The sequence below is a fragment of the Eubalaena glacialis genome, chromosome 2, assembly GCF_028564815.1.
Source record: "Eubalaena glacialis isolate mEubGla1 chromosome 2, mEubGla1.1.hap2.+ XY, whole genome shotgun sequence".
In the NCBI taxonomy this organism is placed as follows: Eukaryota; Metazoa; Chordata; class Mammalia; order Artiodactyla; family Balaenidae; genus Eubalaena; species Eubalaena glacialis.
Genome location: NC_083717.1, coordinates 183,822,904 through 183,849,779, shown reverse-complemented (window position 1 = coordinate 183,849,779; position 26,876 = coordinate 183,822,904). Strand labels below are relative to the sequence as shown.

Here is a 26,876-nt window from a genome sequence, read left to right as displayed (position 1 = left end):
GGTCCCAATTTCTCCACATTCTCATCAACACCTATTATTACCTATCTTTATAATTATAGCCATCCTAGCAGGTATAAAGTTGTATCTCATTGTGCTTTTTTTTCTTCCAATTTTACTGAGATATAATTGACATACAACACTGTATAAGTTTGAGGTGTACAGCATAATGATTTGGCTTACATACATCATGAGAAGATCGCCACAATAAATTTAGTGAATACCTCATTGTGATTTTGATTTGCATTTCTCTGATGTGTAAGTACGTTGAGAATCTTTTAATTATTGGCCATTTGTATACATTCTCTAGAAAAATTTATTCAGATTCTTTGCCTGTTTTAGAATTAGATTATTTATCTTTTTATTATTAAGTTGTTAAGTTCTTTATATATCCCAGATTCAAGGGCCTTATAAGGTGTTTGGTTTGCAAATATTTTCTCCCATTCTGTGTATTGTCTTCTAATTTTCTTGATGAAAAGGTGAAGGTGTCGTTTGAAACACAAGTTTTTAATTTTGGTGAAGTCCAATTTATCTATTTTCTCTTTTGTTGCTTGTACTTTTGGTGTCATACCTAAGAAATCAACACCTAATTCAAGATCATGAAGATTTACCCCTGTTTTCGTCTAAGACCTTTTACACTTAGGTCTTTGTTCCATTTTGAATTAACTTTTGTGCATGGTGTGAGGTAGGGTCCAACCTCCTTCTTTTGCATTTGGATATCCTGTTGTCCCAGAGTCATCTGTTGAAAAGACTATTTTTTTCCCCATTGAATTTTCTTCACACCCTTGTTGAGAATCAGTTGATCATAAATTATGGAGTGGTTTTGAGTCCCCTCATCTGCACCGTTTTTATCCTTCTGAGTATCCACTGTTGTATCATTCTGTCTTTCTCCATCTGAAATGTCGAGCCTCGAGCAGGGAAAGGATTCCCCAGGTGTGCCTTGAGCAGCTCAGAAAGGAGCATGACCATCACCTCCCTCAATCTACATAGTTTACTCCTATTAACATGACCTAAGACAGCATCAGCTTTTCTGCAGCTACATATATAACATTCTTGGGGAACTATGGGAAATTTTTTTGGATTCTGAGGTTGTGGTCACCTTGTGGAAAGGAAGGGAGATAACAAGAGTTTAGGAGATGAGTAGTTACATGCAAATCCTGTATTCATCAGGAGAATGGGTATGATATAAAGGAAATGGCACTGAGCTCAGACTCAAGAGACCACGGTCTGGTTGTGTTGTTCACTCTGTGACCTTGGGTAACTCACTTCCCCTCTCTAGGCTCAGCGGCCTCTTCAGTAAAATGAGAAGACTAGACTAGGTCTGGAATGGTAAGTAGGTTGGATTTCCCTGTGAACCCCAGTTGATAGGCAGCAGCTGCCTGGACTGTTACGCTAAAGGCTCAGCCGAGAAAGACTGCTAGGATCTCCTAGTGAGGTCTGCCACGGGCTCTGTCCTGGGCTATGCATTGTCTGAGCACGGACGAGACCCAGGACTGGGGTTCCTTCCAGCACTATGCATTCCATGATCCTGTGACTCAACTGACCCCTGGCCCGGTGCCACTGGAAGGCACTCTGCCGAGCCAGGCTGGCTCTGGCCCTGCAGACAGCCTGAGAGAAGGCAGGCAGCCAGGCCAGCTTCTCTGTGGCTTCCGTTCCACCAAGCGCTTTGTCCTGGACGTGTGGAAGCTGAGCTACAGCTGCCGCCTGGCTGCACCTCTGGCCCAGCCTTTGGAGGACACAGAACCGACAACGCGGCTCCAGGATGACCAGAGAGGTCACATGGAGATGGAAGAGAGGCAGCCGGTTTCAGAATCAGCATCTCTCACATGTATAATGTGCAAACGCTCGGCCAATGCTTCCAGCCCAGTTCCACAGGCCAAATAACTGCATGAGGCCCTAGCGGGTTCCCACAGACGCCTGAGGCTCCAAGGACTGTGCTTGGAAACCTGTTGTGAGAAACCACCCTACGTGTCTCCTCACCCCGAGACAAAAGGCCTTCCAAGGCGAGGTGGAGCACGGGTGCAGCTTGAGCCCCCGACCCTCGGTGGGTCACCCCAGGGAAGCCGGGACTTCTCGGCAGGCCCCTGCCCAGAGCCTCGCAGAGGGGAAGTCAGCTCAAGCAGGTCTTCCGGGCCCCGGAAGTGCTGAGAACAGGTCTGGCTGTCTCAGTTCGCACGTCACAGCCCACATCAAGGGGTCGAGTGGGTCAAAGGCCTTCAAACTTTCCACACCTGTGTGCTGCAGGACTCTGCCACCCAGCGTGTGCCAGGCAGTGCCCGGCTCGCAGCCCCGCCTCCCAGGCTGCCCGCTGGGTGCTCTGCTGTCCTCCTGTCCAGTGGGGCCTGGGTGGAGCCCGCGGGAGGCACCTGGCTTCAGTGCTGAGGCCCTTCCGGTGGCTGTTCCCAGACCCCGTTTCTCAGATGCTCTGACTGCTGGCTCACAGCTTCCCTCCGCCCGGCCTCTAGCCCTGGATGCCCACGGCCTTCCCGGAACTGGGGCTGAGTTCCTCCGCCCTCCCTCTGTAACCTTCTTTGGCTCACGGGTCCCAGTCCCTTTCCCGATCCCAGCCAGGCCCTTGAATCCAGCCTAACGTGACCCAGCCTGCTTGTCCTGCTGACCTCCCCTCCCCCAGTGCCAGGCCTAGGTTAGGACTGTCCACTCCCATCAGGACCCGGTTCATAGATGACGGTACCAATTCTGTCCCCAGTGCTGTGTGCAATTAGGCCTTGAGTGGTATGTCGACTAGCAGTTTAAGTATGGGCTCGGGAACCAGACAGCCTGGGTTAGAATCCCAGCTTAGTGGCCTTGGCAAGTCACTAAACCTCTCTTGCCTCCATTTCCTCATATTTAAAATAGGAAACATAAGCATCACTACATTATGGAATTGTTGTAAGAGTTCAAGATAGTGCCCGGCATATAGCAAACATTCAATGATGTTATTATCATACATTCATTCATCCAGTAAGTACTTACTGAGCATCTACTATGGACCCACACCATTCGAGACTTATCATAATAATACTTACAGTAATAGTCACACATAGTAAAAGAGCACTGACGTTCCCTCCCCCGCCCCCAACCCTGAAAATCCTTGGAAATTTCACTGAACATGGAGATGGTTACTGGAGAAGACAGAATTTGGGGGACCAATTTCCTGGCTTAGACTGAAGCTGGAGGCAGTGGGGACACAAGAACCCAGGTCACCAAGGGCAATCGGCAGGCCCCGTGCATCTTTATGATACATGCACATTAAGATGCGCTGAGGCATCTCCAAGGAGACAGGGGAGGGTAATCAAGCGATGCCCCCGGTGGGGGGGGGGAGAGGGAGGGGACTGGGAGATGAGCAGACAGGGATGGGAGGGGAGGCACTGCCCCATACATCCTTTTGTGTCTTTTGGATTTGAACCATGTGATTATATCACCTATTCGAAAAATAAGTAAAACAGTTCGTAACTTTGAAAAAGAAAAGTTCTCGTCAAGGGGGTTTCAGACGTGGAACTGAGCTGAGTTCTGTACAAGGAGCGCTAGAGAGCTCTGCTTTCTTGTTTTGGTGAAAACTGCACAGTGTAGGTCATGCCCCTTCTAGAATCTGTCTCAAAGAGATATTTTTAAAATGCAGATAAAGCTTAATGGACAAAGATGTTCACTGGAACGTGACTTACAGTCGTCAAAAACTGGAAACAATCAAAAGCTAAACGATACTGCTTGCTACATGCCCGTCTCCTCCCCTCCCCAAACTCTGTGTTCTGGTGTCGGGCACATCTACCGCTGTGTGTCCAGGCTCAGCATGGAATAGGTGCTCAATAAAAATTTTTAAATGACTGAGTGGTTAAGGAAATATTAGTACTATATGAAATTGGCAACATTCCACCATTTTTGACCTACAGAGAAAGTGATTTTAGATATTGAACCTAATACAAACACTGGAATAATACATCTGTAAAGACAGAGTTGCACATGTGCAAAATGATGCTTGGACAGAGATACTCATTGGATTCATTGGAGTATTGTATGTAATGGAGAAAAGACTGGAAACGATCTAATGTCCATCATAAAGGGACAGGTAAATCAATGAATACAATGCCTCTGTAAATACTATGCAACTGTAAAAAAAGAAGAAACCAAAAAAACAAGGAAGCTCTCTGTGTACTGACATGGAAAGGTTTCCAGTATATGTGGTTAAGTGACAAAAGCAAAGTACAGAACAGTATGTAGACTGTGCTCCCTTGTTGGGAAAAAAAAAAGAAGAACTTTTTGTATTTGCATAAAGTCGCTCTGAAGCAAAACAGAAGAAACTAATAATTAGTGGGGCAGGTATGTGAACGGCCACATGGGGGATAAGGTTGGTGGGAAGACTATCTCACTGTATGTCTTTTTTTTAATACATTTTTATTTTGAATCTTGCGAATGTATTACCTACTCAAAAATAAATTAGTAATGTTTCCAGAGATTTCTGTGTGCCAGGCATTGCTCTAACTGCTTCACATATATTAACTAAGTTAACCTTTTCAAACAACCCTAAAAGGGACTTCCTTGGCAGTCCATTGGTTAAGACTCTGTGCTCCCAATGCAGCGGGCACGGGTTCGATCCCTGGTCGGGGAACTAACTCCCACATGCCACACAGAGTGGCCAAAAACAAAACAAAACAAAACAAACAACCCTACAAGGTAACTCTGGTTATCGTTCCCATTTTACAGAGGGGGACACTGAGACACAGAGAAGTTAAGCAACACACAGAGAAGTTAAGCAACTCACTGAGGCTGTGGAATGTGGCAGGGTTGGGATTTGAACCCTGGCCTTCTCTAAGTCTATAGTCCATGTACTTAACCACTCTGCCAGATCCCTCCAGGCTCCTACTCACAATGTAAGGTTAAATATTAATCATTATAATACAATACAAGAAAGAGATGGAGGGTAGATCTTGTCCACAGAGTGGAAGACTTAATACTCTCACGGTATGAATTATACACAAACTGACCGAAAGAATTGGTGCACTCCCAAATAGAACCCCAAAGGTGTTCTGTGAAAAGGCACATGAGATGCAAAGGGCCAAGAACATCCAAGACACGCTTGAAGAAAAGGGTAGGATTGGTCAGCTGGATATCAAGACTTATGATGGAGCTACAGTGATTAAGAAGGTGTGGTACTGGTGCAGAGACAGACACGTAGGTCAGTGGACTAGAGGAGTCCAGAAATAGACACCACCCACACAGTCACTTGATGTACATATGGTCACAGTAGAATGTTGAGGAAAGGACAGTCTTTGCAACAAACTGTGCTGAGACAACTGGGTATCCACATGGGAAAAAGACAGAAACGTGACCCCTTATTCACAGCTCATACAAAAATCAGTTCCACAAAGACTCTTCTGACTTAAATGTAAAAAGCAAAACAAAAAAGCTTCTAGAAGGAAATAAAGAATACCTTCATAATCTGATGGAAGAGAGAGACTTCTTAAACAGTACACACACACACACACACACCCCCACCTTAAATAAATTGTTAAATTTGACTGCATTAAAGGACTTCTCTGGTGGTCCAGCAGCTACAACTCCGCGGTCCCAATGCAGGGGGCCCGGGTTCGATCCCTGGTCAGGGAACTAGATCCCACGTGCTGCAACTAAAAGATCCCGCGCGCAGCAACGAAGATCCCTCGTGCCACAACTAAGACTCAGCACAGCCAAATAAATAAGTAAATAAATGATTTTAAAAATTGACTGCATTAAAATGAAGACTTTCTGTTCATCAAGACACCATCAAGAGAGTGAAATTTAAGCCCTGCGTGGGAGAAGACATTTGTAACACAAAGGGCTCAGAACTAGATTATACACAGAACTTTGACACATCAATAATGAAAAGACAAGACAAATAAAAACGAGTATAACAGAAAAGTGGGCAAGAGGCTTGAGCTGGTACTTCACACAAAGCCTATCCAAATGGCCAACAAAGGTCTGAAAAGCTTCTCAACAGCCTGAGGAATCAGGGAATCTGGAATTTAAACTACAAGAGCCCATGAGAACGGTTATCATGAGGCAGACCTACATGACAGGGCTGTGGAGGAACCGGACCGCTCCTGCTCTACCGGCGGGAGTATAAGCTGGTCCACGAGCGAGCGGCTGTTAATCCTGGGATTAAGTGATTTCTGTCTCCTTCTTGACACTTTTTTTTGCACATTCCAAACTTTTACACTGAGTGTGTATTACTATGAAAATCAGAAAATAACAGGCGAACATTTCAGGGGACACAATTAAAATGGAAGAATAGACGCCCCGGAGAGAGTCTTCCTGGAAGATCAACGTGCTTGTCTGGCCTCTCCTTCACATACAACTGAGTGAAATGTGCAGGGATGTGAAAAGATTGCTGTAGGCCCTGCCTGGCTGCACCTCGGTCACCTGGACACACCAAGGGAAGGGCCTCTGACCCTAGGGAACAAACCCATTCTGACCCTCCCCTTGCCTGTGGCCCATTTACCTTCTCTGAGCCTCAGTTCCTCTTTTGCAAAAAAAAAAAAAAAAAGAGAGAGAGAGAGAGAAATATCATTCTCATACTCATAGGGCCAAGTAGCTGGGCGGATCAGACAGAATTGCGGATGGGAAGGCTAGACACCCAGACATAAGTAAATACATAAAACAGGTCCAAAGGAACCAAACTGATTCCAGAAATTATTTTTCAGTTGGTAGGGTTTTCCCCGTTCGTGGTCTAGCCAGAGCTGCCCCAAAGAACTTCGTGCAGTGATGGAAATGTCCTATGTCTGCACCGTCCAGTATGGTCACCATCAGCTGCCTGTGGCTATGGAGCATTTGCAATACAGCCAGTGCGACTGTTACCTCATTTTAATTAATTTAATTTGTAAAATAGCTACGTGTGGCTAGTGGCTATTGTATTGGACAATGCAGGTCTAGACTTTTCTATTGTTTAAATCTTTTCAGTGTGTGTGAATTCATGTACTGTGTGTGGGATTTGTTTTTAATTAGAAAGAAATAAAAAAGAAAGAAGATAAAAAAGACAACGATATGCATGTCAATGTTATTACCATTAGCCATTACCTTACTTGGAAAGTTCTTCGGGAAAGGAGACGGTGCCCTCGGTCATTTGTTCCAGCGTTTAAGGCCCCCTTCTCTCAGGAGCTGCCCCCGCGGCTGGTTGCAGACAAGGCCCCTTTTGCACATGGTTCCCAGCCCAGGCCTCCCCAGGCCTGTCCCTGCAGAGCTGCCAGAGTCCTTGCCCACCCTCCTTCCGCTGCCTTCTCCTCCCCAGATGAGCCAGGCTTGGAAAACAGGAGGCCTTGACAGCTCTGGGGAGGCCCTCCCTTTGCCCCTGCCAGCCTCCCTCCAGGAGCGCCCACACCAGGTGGCAGCCCACAAGTCACACCGTGACCTTGGTCTCTGGCCCGGCCTGGGCTTACTCAGCGGCTCCCCATCATCTGGGGGAAACGGGAAGGAGATCACAGCCCTCCCCTCCCGGGCTTGACAGTGGGGCTGAGGAGGGGGAGGCAAGAGGAGGGAGTAGCAGCCCCATGGCAGACAGGACTCAGCCCGGAAGGGGAGCCGAGGGCCCTCCACGCCCTCACCCAGGCCCCCACCCCCAACCCCACTGGACCTCTGCTGGCGTTTCTCTTTGCCTCACCCTTAGCGTCCGGGGCTTGACAGAATTCCGCTCTGAGACTGGCCTTTCAAGGTCTGTGAAATGAGACTGACAACTGTACAGACCCCATAAGGCTGCTGTAGGGACAAAACAGCCGACTGCATCTGGAGCTTCACAATGGCTCCGTCGATGGTTGCTGTGGACACTTCTCGTGCTGCACAGCTCTGAGTGGTGCAGAAAATGCTTTGCCCTGGAAAGGGAGCCGGGCTCTATTCTAGCCTCTGCTACAGACTTGCTGTGTGTCCTTGGGCAAGCCTCCCCCCCACTCTGGGCCTCAGTTCTCTCAGTAGTGAAACAAGTGAAAGGATACCCAACCCCCACCCCCACCCCCGCTCTTTCAGAGGTTGCCAGAAGGGTGAAACATGACCACAGAGCAAGAGGGATGTGCTTTGACAAAGTGAACCCCCATTTCTAAACTGGAAGTGGGGTCAGGTCCAGGGTCGGCCCGGGGCTCGGGGTCGAATGCAATGCTGACGCCCGACAGCTGCCCTCCTGCGGGCACTGCCCACACCCCGAGGACGCAGGCTGTGGACACCAGGCCCCGAGCTGCACCTTGCAGGAAGCTGCTACAGCACCACATTCCTCCACCCTCTGGCAACACTGAGTCACCCTGCGGCCCACCTCACACTTGTCGTGACCACACTTCCTCGGCTGGGCCATGAGCACGCCCCAGCCTTGCTGGTCCTGATGTTTCTTGGCAGTGTGCCTCCTGGGCCCGGGCCCACCTCACAAAACTAAATGGACGCCCCACCTCCCGCCTGAAATCCCACCCTCAGGGCTGCATCCTTTCTAGGGTTTTGGTACCCGGCCCCCCCCCCCGCCCCGCCCCCCCCGGCAGACTTTACAGTGTGCATGGTCCCTCGTGCCTTAGCATAAGGGAAGTTACTGGTGGTGAGTTTTCAAGAGTGGGAGGTGGAGGAAGCCGAGGCCACTGGCTCATTACCTTGGGGACCATCGGGAGGCACTGGGGCGGGGAGAGAGGAAGGTGCACTGAGGAGGAACACGCCATCCCTCCGGGTTAAAGTGTTTCCCAGCGACTCCAAGGACGGGGGTTATAGGGTGTGACTTGGTCAGTGGATGACAAGGGAGAGGCTGGCGGGTGGGGTCGGTGCCCCTTTCTGCACCTCCAAGGTTCTCCATCTGGCCCATCATACACAGCCAACTCGGGGAGGGGGCTAGGAGGTCACCCCCTCCGTGGGGCTCAGAAGGCTGGGGGGAGTTCCAGCAGCATCCCTCCCAGGATCCAGGCACACCTGGATCTAGGGGAGGCAGCAGGGTCTTGGAATCTTGGGATGCAGCACAGGGATGCAGGGAGTTCAGGGGTGAAGGCCAGAGGCTCTGGACTCGGACAAACCTGGATTCGGGTCCTGGCTCTGCCATGGATTGCCAAGGGCTTCCATTGAGTCACTTGCTGTGCCTCAGTTTCCTCGCCTGTAAATTGGGCACTGCAACCCCAGCCTCACAGGGCTATGACAATTAACTGAGAAACAGCTTTTAGCAAAGCGGTCTGACATAATCGCTGTAATATTAGTGTCAAATCTGTGAATGCCAAGGATCCCCGATTTTTATGCCTTGATGGATACTCTGCTCCCTACAAAGACGCGTCTGTGAGAATCACAGAATGTGACATACTGGCACTGACTGCTCCCCTCCTTGGAAACTGTCCTTTCCAAGCCATGAATTTCACTGGTGGGAGAGAGGACCAAAGTCCAGGGACAGAAGGGATGGTGCCTCTCTCAAGGACTTGTGCATCTTAAAAACAGACCACGCACAAGTCAGGCACTTCTTAATTCAGAGGAATGAACTGCTGATAGTGACGTGCAGACAGTTTAGCGGAGATCTTCGGGGCTGACTTATCTATACGACGTACATACAGTCCATTCTCAGCATTTGTACTGGGTATGTTTTACAAAGTCGCCACGGACTCTGAGTTAGCGGGAACAGAACCATTGCTTCTGGGGGAAACACACGGGTAGGTTCCTGCAAGCTGCCGGTCACAACATTTTCATCAACTGATCAAGATCTATCTTATTTTATGTGTGTTTCTGTTTAAAGACACCTTATTTAATACATATCGTTGATTCATTAACCTTGAACTTCCGGCCAACAGCGCTACCATTCATGCCTGAGCGAAGCTTTTCTAAGACCCGTATTTTCTCCACGGGGCCCGTCACAGCCTTCTCGCCCTTAGGAACCCTAGACAGCACTGCAGCACTACGCCTGGGGGACATTTTAAACAGTGAAAGCATCGGCCAAAAGCATGAAAATTCGAAAAACATAACAGACCACGATGAGGACACTTGTTTGAAGTATGAGAACGGAAACTAGAAGGCAGATTCGCCTTGTTCGGCGCCTCAGGTGGGAACATGTGTGTCAGAAGATTTTTCATCACTCTGTGCGTGGCTGCAAATGGCTTCCAAAGCACTATGATCTGGGGGTTACGAATAAATCTCAGCAAGTAGGCCAATTTGCAAATACAGAATCTGTGAATCATGAGGATTGACCGTAAACGTCCCTTCGTTAGGCTGGCACCAACTGTGGCCAACCTGGATACGAACCCCGGTCACAGTGTAGGGCCCGGCAGACCCTGGCAGCTGCCGTGGCGCCTGAACTGGGACCCAGCACACCTCTCGCCCCGGAGCGCAGGCCAGGCCCCAGCTCGACACCCATCCTGTAGCTGCTGAGCCTGCTGGCCTGCCACCGTGGTCAGTTCCCGTCCGAGGTAGAGGACAGATCTGGGAGAAAAAGGGGAGGACGGTATTAGTGGCGGCTGCAGGGGAGCCTCTGGCGCCTCTGGCTGCACTCTTCCCCTCTCAACGTCCTCACGTCCGGACAGCCATGCTGGGCCACGACTGTCACTGTCTCCTGCAGAGGTGGAGGGCGGGCTGGTGGGAGATAATAAAGGTGGCCTCCTGGCCTCAGGGGTGCAAACTCAGTCCAGCACCAGGTTCCATCCTAGATACACACCAGTAGGCTCCTATCCCCCCGTCCCCACTGCCGAGAGCCTGGTCCAGGCCTCCATCACTGCTCGCCCCGACCCCTACAGTACCATCCTTCTGGCCTCTCCATGGGCTCCTCCCCCAAACCCCATGCCCTTCTTCACACAGCAGCCGATGCAAGCGGCCATGTGATTCCTGTGCAAAAACCTATACCTCATACGCAAACGTTTGCAGCAGCTTTATTTGCAATTGCCCCAAATTGGAAACAACCCCAATGTGGCACAGGACGTGAATGAATAAACAAACTGTGATACATCCATGCAATGAAATACTCTCAACAATAAAAAGGAACTCAGTACTGAGACACACAACACGGACGGGTCTCCAATGCCTTCCGCCAAGTGAAAGAAGCCAGACTCGCGAGGCAGCATTCACATGACGTTCTCGAAACAGCAAAACTCAAGGATGGAGAAGCGATGAGTGATGCCAGAGTTTGGGGCGGAGGAGGGGCTGACTACAAAAGGGCAGAGGGGAATTTTGGAGGGTGACAGAACTGTTCTATATCTTGATTGTGATGGAGGTTACCCGACTCTCTACGTTTGCCAAAATGTATAGAAAAGTACACAGAAAAGGGTGAATTTTACTCTATATAACTTTTACCTTGTTATGGGGTTGAAGTGTGTCCCCCCAAAAGATATGTTGAAGTCCTAATCGCCAGGACCTCAGAATGTGACCTTATGTGGAAATAGGGTCGTTGCAGATGTAATTAGTTAAGATGAGGTCACACTGGAGCAGGGGTGAGGGCCCTAATCCGATATGACTGACATCCTTATAAGAAGAGGAGACACAAGGACACGGACACACAGAAAGGAGATGGCCCTGTGACCAGGCAGAGAATGGAGGGATGCAGCTGCAGGCCAAGGGACCCCAAGGACTGCCGGGGCCACCAGAAGCTGAGAAGAGGCAGGAAGAGTCTACCCAGAGTCTCAGAGGGAGCACAGCCCTGCTGTCACCTTGATTTCAGAATGCTCCAGAATTGCGAAAACAAATTTCCATTGTTTTAAGCCACCCAGTTTCTGCTACTTTGTCACAGCAGCCCTAGGAAACCAATACACAGCCCAACTTTAAAAATGGGGGGACAAGCCTGTCTCAACCTCCATGGCCTTCAGGATCCAGCCTAAGAGCCTCTGCTGCCTGGTCCCCTCTCCTGCGCAGGCCACCCTGCGTCCACGTGGAGAGCAAACGCCAGGCACACTGGGCCCGCGGCACCCGCAAGAGGGCCACGCTGGGTGCCCCCTCCCACCCACCCCCCGCCCAGGTTTACCTGGGAAACTCCTAGACGTCACTCAGCTCGGCTCTTACCTCCCTGGGAAAGCTCCCCCAGACGCACCCTAGTCTGAGCAGGACATCCCTGAGCCAGCTGGGGACCCCAGCACTCCAAGGGACCATCCTGCACCCTGCAGGCACAGCACTGCCTGTCACTGCTGTGGCCCACAAGACTGGGGATCCTGGGACAAGGCTGAGTTGTCGGGTACCTGCTGGACCAGCACCGTACAGGCCGGAGAGGGTGGGAATCTAAGGGCTGGGGAGGAGCTGGGGGGCTTTGGCAACTACCCACACTGTGCCCCGCTCGGCCCTGGCCCTGCAGAGTGGAGCAGGGGCGAGGCCAGGTGTGTCTCTGGTTTCTCCGGCCACAGCTTCTGCTCTCGGGGCCTCCCGCCCAGAGTTGAGCGCGACGCCCTGCCCAGTCACCCCCTCACTCTGCTGCCCAGGCTTGCACAGCCCACGCCCCCTCTGCAAGCTCCTGGCTGGCCCCTTCCCGTCTCTCAGAGGCCCTCTATCCTGGTCAATCCCTCCTCACCTCTCTCCTGGGCAGTAACCTGCCATGTATGCACTCGACAAACATCTTCCAAGCCTGTGCGGGACACTCCTCTCCAGCCCTTACAACTCTTGCTCAGCACGGCGTTCTCTGAGTCAAGTGCTCTGTGCCCAGCACAGGGCTGATCTGACAATGATACGTGCCAGGAGGAGTCACTGTCTCTGCCCTTGAGAGCTTACAGGCTAGCGGGGCCACAGACAGAGAATACGCCGCGACAGGCATGAGGAGCGAGGCTCTGACGGTGCCAATGGGTCTTCTGCTGGCCCAGTTGTTGTTTAAGCCACACTGGTGTCCCCAGTAGCCTATGCGGCACCTCTGTGCAAATTAGGAAAAGATGCTCGTTGCTCCCCATGGATGCAGGCAACCCCACCTCCACTCCCACACACACACCTGACTCACACAGGGCTTGGCAAGAGGATGAAATTTCAGTGCCCCCTTGTTTCTCTCTCAGCAGGTGCCTGTGGGCAGCGAACAACCTGCAATGACTGTATGCAACAGCCCTAGAGGCTTGAGAGCCTGGAAGGCTTTTGCAGGAGGTTGGAGGTGGGGAGTGTATGCTTAGTCCCTGAGGCAGGAAAGAGCTCAGCACTTTCCAGAGGCTGGAGGGAGAGGCAACCAGTGAAGGCTGATGTGTCTGTCCCCACCCCGTCACCCATCTCTAGGGCCTCATGCAAAGGAGCAGCCTAGGCACCTGCACAGAGCCTTGGAAAAAGGCTGGGTGCAGCTGAGAGAATTTGGGGTGACCACTTTCCCTCTCTGAGCCTTATTTGTAAGCGGGGGCTGGATTAGCGGGTCACCAGAGCCACACTGAGCTCTGATGCCTGACGATGCTAGAGCCAGGGATGGGGTCTGCTTTGGCACGTGGAAAGAAGCCCCCTGCCTGCCTGTCAAACTACTTCAAAGGCACTTGCCCAGCCTTTCAAGACAGCCCACCCTGCTCAATCTCAGGTCTCTCACATGTGGCCTCTCAGGCAAAGCCCTGAGGCCCTCCTCATGCCCGGGGGCAGGGAGGGGTGATTCTGGGCTGTGGGATGGCAGCTCGGAGCAGGGTCTTACAGGCTCCAAATGAGCCTGTGCTGTCCCTGGAAAAGGGAAGGCCAGTCCTAGCCATCTCAGGACAAACCTTTCTCAAGGCTGAGCAGAGAGGTGAGGTGACCACTCAAGACCCCTGGTGGCCAGTGGTCAGCACAAACCCAGCCTGGCACCCAGCAAGTGGTCAATAAAGAAGCAGTGAAAGAAAGAAAGAATGAATGAATGAATGAACGAATAGCAGCAGCCAGCAAGGATACAGGCACTGAATCAGAATGCGCCCCGGCTTTTCTTATGCTGGTGCAATGGGAGAACCGATATCAGAACGTCAGCACAAGGAGGGTTAACCTAGGAGAGTTCTCCGTCTAAAGCACGGATGAAGAAACTGAGGCTGAGGGAAGCGACGTGGCTGCCTTGCTCAGCAATATTTAGCCCTGTCAAAGCACAGAGTTTGGGAGTCAGAATTGAAACCAGAATAACTAGTCTGAAGCTTCTGGTGAAATCTAAAACTCACGAACACTCAATATGAAAAAAGAAAAATGTTTGCAATGTAGTCCTTGAAATAAGAGGCTTAGTTGATGCAAAACGCCTCTCCCCTCTCCTCCTTTTCCTCCTTCCCACCTCCGCTAGGAAATAAAGATTTGCAGGTAGTCCTGCAAAGCAGCTTTAGTATTTCTGGCATATACTCTGTTGCTATGTGACAAAAGATAATTGTGTGTGTGTGTCAGTTAGGATTGTTTGTTTGTGATAGAAAATCTAAAATAACAGTGATTTAAATAAGGTAGATATGTATTCCTCTCTCATATACAAGTCTGGGTAAGTAGTACAAAGCTGGGATGATGCGTCAACATGTCTGACACCCTTATTATATTATATATTATATTGTTGCTCTACTCGGCATAGCTTCCATTCTCAAGTTCACCTCAGAGTCCAAGATGGCTGCTTCAACTCCAGCCATTACATTCCAACCAAGAGGAAAGAAGACAGAAAGCATGACCCTTCTCTTTGAGGACATCACCAAGCAAATTTTACACCCCACATATTTTACCTTCCAAACTTAATCACATAGCCACACCTAACTGCAAGGAAACTGGGAAGTGTTTAGCTTAAATTTATACCCAACTAAAATTCAGGGGGGGCCAATCAACAGGCTCTGCTTCACCCCTGAACTCAAATACCCAAGATGGTGATAGATCTCAAAGAAATGGTCCCCAAACCCTAGACCCACATAAGTTTTCAGGGGCTTCATTTAAAACAGAGGGGACTTGGGGCTTCCCTGGTGGCGCAGTGGTTGAGAATCTGCCTGCCAATGCAGGGGACATGGGTTCGAGCCCTGGTCTGGGAAGATCCCACATGCCGCAGAGCAACTAGGCCCGTGAGCCACAACTACTGGGCCCGCGTGTCTGGAGCCTGTGCTCTGCAACAAGAGAGGCCGCGATAGTGAGAGGCCCGTGCACCGCGATGAAGAGTGGCCCCCGCTCGCCGCAACTAGAGAAAGCCCTCGCACAGAAACGAAGACCCAACACAGCCAAAAATAAATAAATTAATTAATTAATTTAAAAAAACAAAAACAAAAAAAACAGAGGGGACTTGGAAAAAAGGTGACATGTCTATGCCAACTCCAACCATTAAAATGATTATAATATGATAAGGCCATCAAAGATGATAGGTAGGCAACATATGTCCACAGCACGGCATGTAGAAATATGCACAGGAAATAACACTCAGTGAAAAAAGAGGAACACAAATCAACATATACACACAGCTCAAAACTGTGCACCAAAGATCGAAATTAAGTAAACATGCACTTGGACTGGTGCAGCCTCAAAAAGATGAAGTGTTTGATACTTTAAATTTCACTATTTGTGTGTCTGTGTGTGAACTTTTTCAGGCATAAAATAAAATATTTTTTTGAAAATCAACAGCACACACACACACACACACACACACACACACACCCACCCCATATACAGAGAGGTAGCAGCCCCCAACTGGTCTCACAGCCCAAATAAGTAAGAACAGCCTCTCATGTAACAACCCTGTGAGGTAGGGATCACTGCTTTACTTGGCAGAGGAGGAAGAGGGAGATGTCCTGGCAGGTATAGGTCAGTGACTTGCCCAGCACTGCCCAGCTCTAAGAGGGAGAGCAGACTGTGGTCTTCATCACCGTGGTAAAATCCAACTCTTCCACCTGTAGCCAAGTGGGCCCCAACTCCCCTTCTATGCCCATTGCACAAAGAACCCTTCTTCCCTGCCCCCAAACCAAGCTCTTTAGGGCTCCCGCATACAACTTGTCCTTTCCCATTTTCCCGCTTCATGCTTTTCTCCTGTCTAAGACACCCTTCCCTGCATAAGCCCGATTTCAGTTAAAATCCTACTCATCCTTCAAGCCCCAATCCAGATGCCACCTCTGCCAGGGAGTCCTTCCTGCTCACCCCAGCCTAGTGTAATAGAGCCCCGGCAATTTTTAATACAGTGCCCTGTACTTTTATTGTGTGCATATTTCTCTTATTTTCCCTAGTAGATAAACTGGAAACTCCTAGATGTACAACAAATGTTTGATAAATGGAGTAGATGAATGGATGGGTGTGTGCATGGGGGAACAGATGGGTGGATAAATGGATGGAGAGCTGGAGAACTGGATGTATGGATGGATAGGTGAGGATGGATGTGGAAGACATTCATTGGGAAAAGAATCCCTGAATATATTTTAGATGGATGCTCTGTCAAAATGTCAAGAACAGAAAGAGCAAGCATAATAAATGCTGTCATCAAGCGTCATTGGTAGAGAGTTAAGCCCTTGCTTGGAACTGCAATATCCCTAGAGAAATTTATAGTATCCATCTCTGACACTGACTGAGATTAAGGAGGCTGGGGCCATGGTGGTTGGGGAAACAGATCCCCATTGCATTCCTTCTTGAGAGCTTTCCCCTTTAGCCAGAGATCGTCAAATTGTGAATTTCAGATGCAAAGCCCTTTATTTCTCTGGTCCCTGGAGGTGGGTGAAGATGCACATTTATCAACCCAGGGAACAACCCAGCCCTGGGAAACCCTGTGCAGGAGGGAATGCATCTCTGCTACCAGTGGGGTCTCCTCTCCTTCTTGTGGGCTGTCCCTCTCCACCCCCTTTTCTCTTCTTTCTTTCTAGGGAAAACAGGCTCTTTCATCAGCCCTGACACCTCATACTGAATGGTAGTCAAGGAGCTGAGGTGGGGTCTGGCATTTGAAGTCCCATCTCTTAACTAGGGAATACAAAGTTGAGATGCCAGAGTCAGTGATGAAATGGGGGCCACGTTCATGGGGGAAAGTGTCCCCTAAGAGAGCCCCTCAAGGCCAGCCCCTCACCACCCTGGCCTCCCTCTCCTGGAATCCTGGGCCCTACACCCACCCCCCACCCCCCGGCTCCAGGTTGGAGGGTGGAGCCAGGTTCTGGGGGAGCTCTCACCCTGCCTGGTCCCAGGATGGAGGACGCAAGCGGCCTTGTCCTCGGGCTGGCGCCGTTGCCCCGTAGGATGTGGCCTGAGCGTGCGCTGCTGCCGCTGCACCTATGGCAGCAACAGGCCTTGACCACAACCACTCTGTAGGCCGCTTCTTCTAAAAGGGAACTGACATTTCATAGCAGGCTGGGTGGGTCTTTCAAACACGGACAGATTGGGGTAGGGGCACCCCCAGGAGCTACTGGCAAGATGGGGCAAGGGGCGCTGCCACCACTTTGGATGCTCCTGACGACCAGAGCTGTTCCAGCCACGGGGGACAGCTTCCTCGAAGCCCAGCCCTAGAGAGGAGACGGGCCCGAGGCTGCTCGGGGGCCTCGCTGGCAGGTGGGGGAGACAGAGGCGGCGGCCATGATGGCAGCTTCCAGATCCTTCTATCAGAGGCCTGAGGCTGACAGCCACACGGGAATGGAGTCAGTAAGGCCCTCCCCACTGCCCTGTGGACACCCCGGCTGAGGGAAGGGCTCCTCTGGACCTGCCCACTTCCTTTCTTCTCCTTCAAGGCCACGCTGGCAGGAGGGAAAGAGCTGGTTTCACTGTGTAACTGTGTGTGTGTGTGTGTGTGTGTGTGTGTGTGTGCGTGTGTAGCGGGTTGGGGGGAGGGCAGCGGGCACACTGTGTCCTCGGCCCACCTCCCCGCCGCGCAGGGACGGGCTGGCCCTGCCAGGGCAGCACTGGGTGTGTGTGGGGAGACCCGGCCTGCCTGGCAGGGAGCCCCTTCCCTCAGACCTCGCCCCTCTCAAACCCCGACGGGAGCAGCCTTCCCAGCCAGGGACCCGGCGACAGCAGGCCACCACCACCTCCTCCGCATCCCCACGGCTCCCGCGCCAGCCGGCCAGAGCAGGCGCCACTCACGGATCCAAGTCACACTCAGGCCACTCCAAGGAACCTTCCCAACTTGCCGACCAGGCCGCACACGCTACCAGGAAGCCAGGGGCCCTTCCCCAAAGTGGGCTCCCAAAAGACACGCACTGTTTGCAACGCCAGTTTTTCAAAAATCACCCCACAGCAGTGAAGACATTTTCTTCCAGGAACTTGATCAGGGTGATGACCCAGAAGTCTCCATTCTGGGTCTTTGTTTCTTATGAAAGTATGTTCTAGACTGTTCTATCAGAGGAAAGAGCTGTCTCATCTCCGACTGGCACTCCAATATCACTCCAAGACACCTGTTGGCCAGTAATTCAGGGAATCACTGAGTGTCAGAAAGAGCAGGGTCCTTAGAGATCACTGAGTTTATTTCTCAGATGGGAAAACTGAGGCCAAGGGAGAGTAAGGGACTTGCTCCCTAGAGTATAATCCCAAATCACCAGAAGGCACAGGACCCTAGGATAACCTCCAGCCCTACTGATGTTCTACAGCATGCAAGTCCCCAAGCATCTTCCAAATCAGCAAAGGACAGTATAACTAGGTCGACTCTCTGATTGCCAGGTGTGGCAGGGACAGGAGAGGGGGTGAAGGGGACACAAAATAGATAAATTCCGCTGAAGCAGCTTGAGCAGTGTTTCTGACTTTCCTCTAACAACTTTTTATTTTGCCCAAAGGACATTAAAATCTAACAACCACCATCAACGTGCCCAATCATTTCATAAAAGAAAGGAAGCTTAATACGGCAAAAAGACCTAACCTCAGAATGAGGAACAGTTCTGCCCAAGAAAAGATAGCTTGGCAACCTTGGCTGATACACATACACACACACATACACACAGACACACACACACACACACAACACAACAACACCTTATTTTCCCAGTTTCTCAGTGGACCACAGACCTTCATTTGGGACTCACTGAGCAGCCAGGGTCCCCCCAGATCCTGTACACCCAGCTGACTCCATTCTTTTGGTTGAGGATGCATGTCTATCTGTGATCCAGAGCTGCCTTCACCTTCTCCCAGCCTCTCTCCCACAGAAGTGAGGGATACAGACAGGGAGGATAAAATGAAGGGAGTGGGGTCCCTACTCAATTCCCTGGGTGGCCAGCCCCCTCCTCGTTCCAGACTGGGGGAGGGGTGTGGTGGCCTCGGCCTCACCTCTTGCTGCAGAAGGGGAGTTGGGTTCCTCACCTCCCTGATCTGGATCTTCCTACCCCTGAGGTCTGGGCCGCCTTGCAAATAGTTCCAGAAGTTCAGGTGCTTCAGGACACAAAAGAGAAAGCTGCGAGGCGATTTTTAGAATCCTGCTCAGTATATCATCGTCTTCAAGCATCTATTGAGTGACAACCGTGGGCAGGACACAAAGATATGGAACGGTTCTGATCCCTTTTAATTGGAGGTTTATAATCTAAATAGGAAGACATAATATTTTAAAGGGGTTTTGGCTTCTCTAAAATCTCCAGCTGGCATGGATGGAAGGCTGCATGGAGGAGGTGGCAGCGTCCCAAGAATAAGATGATTCCTGGCCCCTCGCTCACTTCTAAAGGGGACTCCCGGGACTTCCCTGGTGGCACAGGGGTTAAGAATCCGCCTGCCAATGCAGAGGACAAGGGCTCCATCGCTGGTCCGGGAAGATCCCACATGTCGCAGAGCAACTAAGCCCGTGCACCACAATAATGAGCCTGCACTCTAAAGCCCGCGAGCCACAACTACTGAGCCCACGTACCACAACTGCTGAAGCCCGCACGCCTAGAGCCCGTGCTCAGCAACAAGAGAAGCCACCGCAATGAGAAGCCCGTGCACCGCAACGAAGAGTAGCCCCCGCTCGCCGCAACTAGAGAAAGCCCGCGCACAGCAACGAAGACCCAACGCAACCAAAAATAAATAAATAAAAGGAAAAAAGAGGGCTGCCTTTATAAAAATAAATAAATAAAGGGGACTCTCTAATGGAAGGTAGATAGCAAGGGACAAACAGGAAGTTTGGGTCTTTTCTGAGTCACCTCCCCCGTGTTGGGGTTCTTTCTGGGCATACAGGTGCCCCGAACTCCTAGAGTAACCTGGGATGAGGATGGGTCCCCGTGGGCAGTCCCCTTCACACTCCTTGCCCCTTTCCATCAATCTCTCTCTGGCCAAAACTTGCCTTCCTTGTTCCCTGGATCCCCACTATCTGATAACCAGGGGGTAGACTCCCTCCCTCCCGAGTCCCACTCTACACTGTCCCACCTCCAAGCCTTTGCTCAGGCCCTTCCCTCCTCTGAACCTGCCCCTCCCCACCCCCTTCATTGCTGCTCATTTGTCACTGCCTGGATGACACAACCTAGGGGACGACTCTCACTCAGGAGAGAACCTCGCCATGACAGATGGAATCTGTGAGGGGCCGGAAGGATGGAATTTGTGGTTGTCTGGCACCCGTTCTCCCCTTCCCTCTGCTCTGGCCCATGGCTGGGAGGCACTGCAGGCCCGCTCAGACTCCCGTCTATAAAAGGGAGCTCCTGGGAGGCCTGAGAGGGCAGCCAGGGCCCGGGGTGGGTGCCCCCTTCAAATATCACACCCATTCCTGGCTGGTTTCCGATTTGATTTCCTGATCTCCTAGATTAAAACGCAGGCGTCCTTGTATTTTAACACTTGCTGCTTCAGTAAAGACCACAGTATAGGCCTTTCTCACCTTCTGAGATGCCCACACTCTGTCTGTGGACTGTGTTTCTCCCTTCTTACCTATCACTTTGTCTCACTGAATCCTTTCTGCGATGAGACATCAAGAACCTGAGCTTCATTAAGTCCTGAGACCAGGTGTGCGATCTCAGTTGGAAGACTGGGGGTTTTGGCTGGGTTCTAGTCTCGGCCATCTGGGTTCAAGTCCCAGTCTGGGTTTTGGCTGGGTTTGAATCCTGGCACCTGGGTTCAAGTTCCAATCTGATGTGCACGGTTTCAGAATGACATATAAAACAGACTATCACAGTATTTTGCTATATTCTCAAATTTTCTACAAAGAACATGTGTTGTTACTTGTATAATTTTGTTTTTTAAAGCAGTAAATGACAAAACCACCATGAGATACCACTTTGCACCTACGAGGCTAGTTAAAAAATAAAAGACAAGAGGATGGGCTTCCCTGGTGGCGCAGTGTTTAAGAATCCGCCTGCCAACGCAGGAGACACGGGTTCAAGCCCTGGGCCGGAAAGATCCCACATGCCGCGGAGCAACTAAGCCCGTGCGCCACAACTACCAAGCCTGCGCTCTAGAGCCCGCGAGCCACAACTACTGAGCCCGCATGCCACAACTACTGAAGCCCGCGCGCCTAGAGCCCGTGCTCTGCAACAAGAGAAGCCACTGCTATGAAAAGCCTGTGCACCACAACAAAGAGTAGCCCCCGCTCAGCGCAACTAGAGAAAGCCCGCGTGCAGCAACGAAGACCCAACGCAGCCAAAAATAAATAAATTTATTTTAAAAAATTAAAAAAATAAAAAAAGACCACAGTATAGGGACCGAGGCCCAGGATAAGCCCTGTCAAGTGGTAGGGGAGATGGGAAGGGGGCCATGGGCAAATGTGCTGAGACTCCCCTATCCCAAGCAGCTCCCGTGCCCCCATCCCCTGCACTCCTACTTGCTTCCCAGGGGTGCACTGGGGCTTCTCAGGGCCTGAACTGAAGCCTTAAGCTGGTGAGGTACCTTTTGCTTCCTGTGGGCCAGAGTCTCTTTTAGGGTCTGGAAGGGGGTCGGTATCCCAGCTGAGTACCAGCCAGAACCACCTGGGAGCATTAGCCCCTGACAGCAAAGAAACCCGGGGCAGTGAGCAGAGCGGTAGCTGGGACCCTGAATTCATCACTGGATCCTGTTCTGGGTGGGTCTTGCCCAGGAAGAGTCCCCATTTTAGAGCTGGGAGTGGCTGAGGGGCTCCTCAAGGGGACTTGCAGGCCCCCTGTATTATGTCAGGCATGAGGCAGAAAGCCAGGGTTCTCGCAAGCCCTGGGGCCTTGTGCAGGCAGCCCCTTGCAGGCCCAAGGCTCAGGACACCCGAGTCCTAGGCCCAGCTCCCCGGACCTTGGGTAAGGCACTTCCTCTTTCTGGGTCTCCGTTTCCTTGTCATCATTATTAGGGCATTGGATGAGGTCTGTAATGGCCACATTTTTTCCAAGAGTGGAATCCTTTTTCAAATAAAATCTTAAACAGACCCTCAACTGATCAAACATATGAAAGTGCATGGGCTCTGAGCACACACATCCGCAGGACCCTGCCGTTCAGTTCGGCGTCTGGCCGCCCGGCAGTCACAGCTTCACCCGCATCATCGCGACGCCTCTGTCTCCCACCTCACCTCCAATCCACCAGCGCATCCTGTGGCTCCAGCTTCTCACGTCTCCACTGCCCGCTCCACCCGGGGCCCCAGCCCTCTCTCCCGGCCACCACAGGGGCCCCCCCGGCTTTTGTTCCTGTTTCCCCCTACGGCCTGTCCTCAACACAGTCCAAATCCAAATCAGGTCACCTCTCTGTGCAAACCCCACCCGTGGCCCCTGCTCACTCAGAGCACCCTCCAGAGCCTCTACCCACCGACCAGCCTTCTTGTGGCCTCTTCTCCCTCACTCCACTCCAGGCTCTCTGTGTCCGACACACAGACCATGCCCCACACCCCCCAGGGGCTTGACTCACTCTCCCCACTTCCTTCAGGCCTCGGCTAAACACCGTCTTCTTGGAGTGGCCTTCCCTGACCACCTGCTCCAGAACAGCCCCTAACCCTGACTTTCTGTCTTCTGGGAAAGTCAGCTGCAAGCCGCCAGGGGCTTGGTTTAATGCTGGGCCCCCGCGTCCACCTAATGCAGATACTATTTGTTGAACGAACTTGAATGAATGGAGGGAGAAAAGTGTCTTCGTCCAGAGTACTGGGCAGCCTGTCGGCATTTTCTTTCTCCCCAGACGGCGTTTTCAACAAGAAGTAGACAGAGAGCTTGCTTGCCAAGATCCTCATACTCCTATTCCAGGGGGCTAGCTTCCAAGCGACCCCCACCCAGCCCCTGGGTGTGGGGTGGGAGGCGTTCCCCTAGCTGTCTGGACATCCATTTTCTGCCAGCGAGGAGGAGGCGGCTTCGGGAGCCAGGTGGAAAGATGAGCTCTGATGAGGACTCAGGACCCAGCCCTGAGTGGTGGGCAAGCTCTGTGGGTGGCCTGGGGGTGAGGGGTCATAGATGATTGCTCCTCATCATCTTGGGCACTGCGACACAGGTAGATGTGCAGCCCAGGGAACAGAGGATGCAGGGGTGCGCCTGAGAACTGCCTTCTAGTATTTGAGAGTCAAGAAAGATTGGGCTCCTCTGAACAGGGTTTCTAATGGTAGAAGTTAGAAGAAGGCAGGCTTTCTTCGATATCTGCCTGTCAGAAAGGCTACCACAGTGGTGGCAAGTTCTCCATCACTGGAGGTATGCAAGTACCTTTCAGGAATGTTGTCAAAGGGATTCCTGTACTGGGTGCAAGGTTAAATGAGATACTATCTCATTTAACTCTTCCAACCCCAAAGGTCCTCTTAAATAAAGTGACGTTTTTAGCAACAAACCAATATTCATCTAATATTTAGGATATGCCAGACACTGTTCTAAGCAGGCTTGTGTTGGTGTGTTAACCCTTAGCTGCCTGTGGACAGCTACTTAAATATTAACTCATCCAGTCCTCATAACCAATCTTAAGAAGTAGGTGTTATTATTATCCCCATTTTACAGACCTGGCCAAGGACAGTTAAACAGTCGGCAAACAGATGGGTTACACTCAACAAACGATAATAGTTGTAATAATAATAACTATTAAAAGTTTGCCCATGGGCCCATGTGCAAAACTTCTTATGCATTATTTCATTTAATCCTCAAAACAACTCTAAAGGCTAGTGACTATTACTTATCTTCATTTTCTAGATAAGTATTGAGGCACGGAGGGGTTAAGTAACTGGCCCAGTAATGGACAAAGAAAGGCAAGAGGAAGTGGGTAAGGAGAGGTCATCCTGGGGGAAATACGGGAAGTCAGAGAGATCAGGACCCTGGCCCCTCACCTCCCCTTCCTTCCTGGGAAACTCCTGCTAGCTCCACCCATCAGTATTGGGTGTGGTAGATACTTGCCCCTGGGGGGGGGCCCCCTCCCCCAGGGGCCCCCCCTCCCCAACAGAATTTCCAGTTCCTCCAGCGGATGGCATTTGTCTTTCCACTTCCAGGGGAAAGCATCCAGGCAGGGCTTCCCAGCTGGGGCGGAAATGGGGGAGCGGGGACGAGGGAGACATTCAGATCTAGTTGCATCACAGGCCCCTCTGAGACACTCCTCCCACTAGCGTGGGGGCCAGTCACCTCCAGCTGCCCCCCAATTTGGGACTGCACAAGAAGAGCTCACCCCTCCGTTTTACACAGCAGAGAACCGAGGCCCTGGGAGCCGAGGTCAGGAGCTAGGCCAGCGAGCAGCTGGCTGTCCATCACAGCAGTAGCCCGGGACTTTTAAACCAAAAAGCCAGGACTGGCTCCCCCGGGGGCGCCCATCAACCTTAGCCCCCAGAAAGGTTCTAAGAGGCTTTCCCAGGAATCTGCCTCTGAACTGGAGCCTCCTCCACCCCCTGAAGCTTCCCGGGACGTTGGCTGGGCTGGGCGGCACGAGGGAACCTACTTCGGGAGCCCAGCCCTGAGCAATGTCCAGAAGTCCGAGATTGTGAGCTGGGGGGTGAGGGACATGAAACTAACTAGACGCCGGAGACCCCCTCTCGAAAGCTAGTTCCCAAACCGGTTCGGCTTCAGGCATTCCAAGCTGTGCCTTCTCCCGGTGTGTGTGTGTGAGGGGGAGATCCCGGAGGCCACACGCAGTTCGTGCACCCTGGACCCTCCCCAAGCCCCGGGTTTCGCAAAGGCCGGTCCGAAGGTCACTGTCCTTAGACCCGCAAGAGGGGTGGGGGAGGGGATCCCGGTGGGTCCTCGGTGTAGGCGGGCTGGTCAGCTGTTAGGCCGCGGGCGTCCAAACTTACGGGGACCCGGGTCCGCCGCCCCTTGCCCTACCGAGCTCCGGCACCCGAGGACGCGCACGGGGCAAAGGCGGATCGGGGGGTGCGGGAGGATGGCGGGGCCCGGACCGCGAGTGACTGCATCTAAAGTTCAGGCGGGACCAGAGCCCGGGGAGGGGCCGCGTCCACACAGCCCCTCCGCTTCGGCTCTGACTGGTAGAGGCGCCCCTCTGGCACCCACCAACCTAGCCGCCGAACGTGCCGGCTGGTTTTCCGGCGAGCGACATCTGGGCTTAAAAGTTTAGCCAAGTCTCGGGGTACGGCAGAGGCACCAGGGCCGCCCCCTTCCGCGAAGAACCGGGACACCGGCCTTGGCCGTGGCCAGGGGTTCGGTCTCAGTCCGACACCCCGAGGTCCCGCAGCCGGGTCTACTCCGGAGCTCCGAGCACCCTCGGGGGCGGGGAGGGGCAGTTGGGCGGGAGGGACGCGGGCCGAGCGGGGCCCTGGGGCACCGAGGGAGGAGGGGGCGCCGGCCCCGGACTCACCCCGCGGGGTCCGCGCACTCGGGCGCCCCGGCCCGTCGGATCATGCCGCCAGCAGCTCCGGGACGGTGAACGCAGGGGCTCAGGCACCGGGCGGCACGGGCCGCGGGGCCCCGGGCGCCCGCATGCCCCTGGCGCCGCCCTGGGGAAGGGCCCGCGCGGGTACCGCCGCCAGCCCCGCGCGCAGTCGGGAAGCCACAGCCGCCGCGACCGCCACGCTCTGGGGCGCTCGCTCCCTCTACTTCCTGTATCGGAGCGAGCGGGGCTTTCAGGAAGAGGCTGGCCTTGGTGGTCAAGAGGTTTTTTTGTCAAAAGGCTTTCGGCGGCGGCTCGCAGCCCGGAGCCCCCCTGGGGCACACGGAAACCACGGCAGCCGCGCCCGCGGGGCCGGACCTGGCGGCGGGTGGTGTCGTGCCGGGCGCCGGGCGCGGACGCCCAGCCGCGCGGTGCTGCCTCCGCCGCTCCGGCGGCTCCCGGAGACCCGGGAGGAAAACTTAAGAGAAAAGTTTCCAGCTTGGCGAAGCGTCGCGTGGGAAGGAAGGCGCTCCCGCTCCGGCCCGGCAGGTGGGGAAGCCAAGAGCTTTACGCAGGGCACTCTCCCGCTTTACCTCCTGCCTGAAGAAGCCTCGAAATCGCCACTAGACAGCCTCAGACCATAGGCAGGGAGCCTCTTCCACATCTCTGACAGGTGGCCATGCTGCCTTCTCTTGGATGCCTCCACTGACGATGAACTCACTACCTCACAAAGCAGTCTGTTCCTCCACCAAGCCAGGCGTCTAATTCACCTATCCTGGGTACCACACCTAGATGGAAGCAGAGGGAGAAAGTCAGTCAGTTTACACAAATACAACTACAGCAACTCTGGTGGGACCAGGAGGCCTCTCCTCTAAATGCCTGGGCACTAAAAAATGCCTCCTGAGCCCGGGCTGCCCTCAGAACACTTCACAGTAGTGGTCAGCACTGCACCCTACAGGGTGACCTCAGTCTAATGCAGGGTTTCTCAGCTTTGGCACTATTGATATTTGGGGCCAGATAATGCTTTATTGTTGGAGCTTGTAGGATGTTTAGCAGCATCCATGGCCTCTGCCCACTCTGCCAGTAGCATCACCCTCTTCTTGTAACAACCAAAAATATCTCCAGACATTGCCACATGTCCCTGGGGGCCAAAATCATCCCGGTTGAGACCCACTTGTCTAACTCCTTTATTTTATAGATAAGGAAACTGAGACCTAAAGAGAGGAGGTGACTTGCCCCAGGCCACACAGCAAGTTGAGGTGCAGACAGGGCTGACACCCAGGGCTCTGGTAAAGGCATCCAGAGGCCTCTTTGCCCTCCATACCCCTGCTTGTTTACCTGCAAAAGTGATAGTAGAAATAGGGCAGCACTCCAGAGTGCCATTATTAGTCCTTTGCTGTTCCTAAAACAAGTCTGTAGGCTACTCCCAGGGCTCCCTGGGCCCCAGGGACGAGGTCCATCTAACTCTCACACCTAGAGTAGTCTTTCAGGTCCTTCTAGGCTGATCTGGA

The 26,876-nt window shown here is 52.4% G+C and overlaps 1 protein-coding gene across 1 annotated transcript in view; it reads right to left on the bottom strand.

Annotated features, from left to right (window-relative positions):
• RIN3 (Ras and Rab interactor 3) overlaps positions 1-25,688 on the bottom strand; it is a 120,312-nt gene extending 94,624 nt beyond the window's left edge. Inside the window, exon 1 of the mRNA XM_061181196.1 lies at positions 25,354-25,688. Coding sequence (XP_061037179.1) covers positions 25,354-25,397 — 44 coding nt within the window. The 5' untranslated portion in view covers positions 25,398-25,688. The remainder of the gene's footprint in view (positions 1-25,353) is intronic.
• Between the last annotated feature and the right edge of the window lie 1,188 nt (positions 25,689-26,876).